The 3,804-nt window shown below is 44.5% G+C and overlaps 2 protein-coding genes across 6 annotated transcripts in view; one reads left to right on the top strand and one right to left on the bottom strand.

Moving 5' to 3' along the window:
• Positions 1 to 3,804, bottom strand: part of LOC114047482 (carboxyl-terminal PDZ ligand of neuronal nitric oxide synthase protein-like) — a 379,736-nt gene that overhangs the window by 16,446 nt on the left and 359,486 nt on the right. The gene's annotated exons all lie outside the window — the stretch shown is intronic.
• Positions 791 to 3,268, top strand: SPATA46 (spermatogenesis associated 46). The gene is made up of 3 exons (XM_027868348.1): positions 791 to 893; positions 1,960 to 2,073; positions 2,733 to 3,268. The coding sequence occupies exons 1-3, from the start codon at positions 791 to 793 to the stop codon at positions 3,266 to 3,268; spliced, it is 753 nt and encodes a 250-aa protein (XP_027724149.1).

Below are 3,804 nucleotides of genomic sequence, written 5' to 3'. Positions count from 1 at the left end.
CAGATGCTTCTGGCAAACAGGGGCATTTATTATATTACACATTCCTATGATCTCAGTGAAGGAATGGTATTAACATCACATTTATCTCACTACCTCCTCACTGGTTAGGCACTTTGAAGAAATACAGAAAGAAAGACTAATTCTCCCTTCCTCTCCTACTCACCTTTCTTCTCTCCCCACAGGCAAGTCCACACACTTTTCCACATGCCCCATACACTTACAACTTTGCCAGTCCCTTCTCAGTAGGGACCATGACTCTTCCAAATGATATCTTCCCATCCTATATAACTTAGTGCACTGTCACACATCCTAATGGAAGACCATGGTGACAAAGATAGCTTGGAACAGGGTGCTTGATTTTATTTTTATTTTTTGAGGGTAGGGAGGCAACAAGGGAATTAATAAGGAAAAACAGATTTTTAGAGCCGGGTGAGAAGGCATTGAAGTGACCAGAGAAAGAAGAAGATAGGAGGGCACCAAGGTCCTATAGAGACAATGTTATCATGATTCTTATTCTTCCTTGGGTGATACCCAGGCCAGACACAATGCATGTAAAAGTTACTTAGGAACAGTAGGATCAAGTGAAATAATAAGAATTTAGAGTTAGCCTAAGGAAAGTGGGGATGTAAGCCTTTCCTTGGCTAGCAACTGGTTCAGCTGTGCTGGCAAGTGGAATCATGTGACCTTCTTATGATGTCAAACGATCTCAGAATGTTTATCGCCTGGACAACACAACTAGCATCTAAGGAGGAAGGGAAAGACATCTCCATAACTTACCAAGAGTCAGAATATGGAGAACTTCTCTCTCCTTAGCATTTCAGGACCACGGATCTCCTCCTCTGCCATGAATACTTTTCCTGATACTACATCCTCTCGAGCTACCAGCTTACCAGGTAAAGTATGGGTGAAGCTGGGAATCATGAGTTTATCTTCCTTTGGAGTATCTTATTAGCCCCACCGACTGATGTACAGGACCAGAAACTCAAATTCAAAAGGGTCAGATTATTTATTCTTCTAGATGGGTGGTGGGTAAGGATACTTGCCATCATGGCAACTACCAAGTGGTTAATGTTGTTTTTGCTTCTATAGCAGGGGTGATCAAAACATACCCTGTCAATTTTCCATGGATTTTTTACCCCTTTAGCCTGTATAGATTTCCAAGACAATACATGTGTTTTCTAATCATCATGGGATGCTCTGGATTTGTTTAGACAGATTAGAGAAAAATCTGGCCTTTGAGTTCACCACTGGGATCCTAATGTGAGAAAACTCATTGATATGGACAGAGAGGAATAAGGTTTTGGCAAGCCAATGAGAGGCTTCTTATGTACCCAATTTATATATATAAACACAATGTCTACAAAATTGTCATCCAAGATCAAAAACTGTTATTTCTCTGGGAAATAAATGTAGATAAGCTTTCTACTTAAGCTTAATCAACTCCACTGGGTCAACAAGGTAGAACCCCCAGGATACATACCTTGATCCTGATCTCTGGTCATCTTTTTGACTATGTGTGAGGTCTTTGGGTCAGAGGTTTATCCTTAACACTATAGAAGGGGTCCTCCATGACACACTATGGAATCAGTGGTTGTAACTCTCCACAATAAACACTATACTCAGGAAAACTTAAAACCCCACAGTAGAGAGGGCCACACACATGACAAAATACAAAAGGGAGAGGGTAGAATAGGCAGAATAACAAAGTTGTCTCCTTTACCCAGCTTGCTCTTTCCTGTATCTCAATGAAATGGTCCTATTCAGAACTCTCCTAGAAAGTCATTTGGAATGGCCCTGCCTCACTGCACTGCATGTTCATGGTGTCATCTCAGTCCTGGGAGGTCATTTGGCAAAGACAAGAACAAAGAGCCACAGCAGAATCTCCCCCAAATCCCGTTGGATGTCCCAGAAGGGTGACTCTCTCTTTAGCTCACCAGAGTGTTTCCTTCTGTCACTCAGACATCTCAAAGACTCCTGTACCTGGTGAGGTGCCCAGCCCTGCTCAGGTCCCACCACCCCAGTACCAACGCAGTGCTCTCCGACATGGGGTACATAACACAGTGTTCTCAGCAGGTGAGGTCTTCCCCAACTGTGTGTGTGTTCACATAGACACAGCTATGTAGATGCATGTATCTACATACATTTATGTCTGTGACACTGGAGTGAGGGGGCTGCTCCCTTAGGTAATGGGTGTTGAGAAGCTTTGTGACCACATGCCATGTTTTCCACTTGCATTTCTTTATCTAATCCTCTTTAAGCCACCACCCCTTGAATCTCAGGGAGCAGGGCAAAGGGAAAAGGTCAGAGAGGGAGGAAAAATTAATTGGTCATGAATGTAAACATTGCTAGTGTAAATGCTGAACATGAGATCGTGTTCCAGGCTGCCTTCTGGGTGGTCTCTCTGTGTCTGGTCTCAGGGGAAGGGCTATCTCCAGGGAAGGACTATCTCAGGAAGCAACCAGATTCGGTCAGGTCACGCCAAACTTTCAAGATCATTTGCCCAAGATTGTGACTATTTTGCCCCACAGATTGAAATGCTGTAAGACTTAACCTACCAAAAAGAAAAAAAAAAAAGGTTGACTGCCCTAGATTGCTCTCCCAACTCCACCGATGTTTCTCAGACATCCAACTTACTTCCTCTCCTGGGGAGACCCAGCCCCCAACTTTACCAAGCCCAGAGAGATTCCCCAAGCACTAGAGGCTTAGAGTCAGCTCTTTTCTTCCCTTAATAGACTATGCCTTGGGGGACACGCCAAGCACTGAACAGCTGAGGCGGAATTGTACCATCTACCGGCCCTGGTTCTCCCCTTATAGCTACTTTGTGTGCACAGATAAGGAAAGTCAATTGGAGACCTACAGCTTCCCAGAGGCACAACGGGATGAGGGCAGGGAGGGCAGGGGGGACATTGGCCAGCCTGAGGATATGGCTGAGAGCATCTGTTCTTCCTCCTCCTCCCTGGAGAATGCCTGTCCCTGGGAAACCACCAAGAAACCAAGACCAGGCTTGGACTCCAAGGACTACATCACATCTCAGGACATCCTGACAGCTTCCAAGTGGCACCCTACCCAGCAGAATGGCTACAAATGTGTGGCGTGCTGCCGCATGTACCCTACGCTGCACTCCTTGAAAAGTCACATCAAAGGGGGGTTCAGGGAAGGCTTCAGTTGCAAGGTGTACTACAGAAAACTCAAAACTCTCTGGGGAAAGGAGCAGAAGGCACGGCCAGGAGACAGGGTATCTACCAGTAGCTGCCAGACTTTCAAGTAGACTTCCAGCAGCCCCTTAGAATGGACCAAGGGAAAATACAGGGGGTTGAAAACTATGTTATGCCTAAAGAAGTGAGAATAAATCAAAGTATTAGTTGCAACCTTGTGCTAAGTCTGAGAGAGTGTCTAACCACACGGTAAATTCTTTGCCCTAATGGTTAGCTGGGGAATAATACATTTGGGTTGATTTGGAACTGGCTGAAAGACTAAGATCCCCAAAGTAAAGTCACATTGTGTCAATGTCGCATTGGAAGTGGAGGTCTTTAGTGAAGTGCCCCAGGAATCTGGGATTCATCCAGGACCTAGCTTTTACCAGTTATTTAGATGGGCATAGACACTACATGCATCAGATTTGCAGCAAACATAAAGCTGGGAGCAATATTTAATGTGTTACAGTAACAGCCACATTGTGCAATGACTAACTTTGATAGACTTAACTCTTCTCAGCAATGCAAGGATCTAAGACGTTTCCTAAAGTCTCATGATGGAAAATGCTATCTACATCCAAAGAAAGAACTGTGGAGTTTGAATGCAGAT

This window comes from Vombatus ursinus, unplaced genomic scaffold (genome assembly GCF_900497805.2).
Source record: "Vombatus ursinus unplaced genomic scaffold, bare-nosed wombat genome assembly UNPS02014789.1, whole genome shotgun sequence".
NCBI lineage: Eukaryota > Metazoa > Chordata > Mammalia > Diprotodontia > Vombatidae > Vombatus > Vombatus ursinus.
The sequence above is the reverse complement of the archived record's forward strand: the minus strand, read 5'-3'. Positions and strand labels throughout refer to the sequence as shown.

Bases quoted from the DNA above. Each gene is read 5' to 3' on its own strand.
- SPATA46 (XM_027868348.1), top strand. From the start codon at position 791: ATGGAGAACTTCTCTCTCCTTAGCATTTCAGGACCACGGATCTCCTCC. The intron at 894-1,959 runs GTAAAGTATGGG...TCTGTCACTCAG, and splicing joins TCGAGCTACCAGCTTACCAG to ACATCTCAAAGACTCCTGTA. The intron at 2,074-2,732 runs GTGAGGTCTTCC...TTCCCTTAATAG, and splicing joins TAACACAGTGTTCTCAGCAG to ACTATGCCTTGGGGGACACG.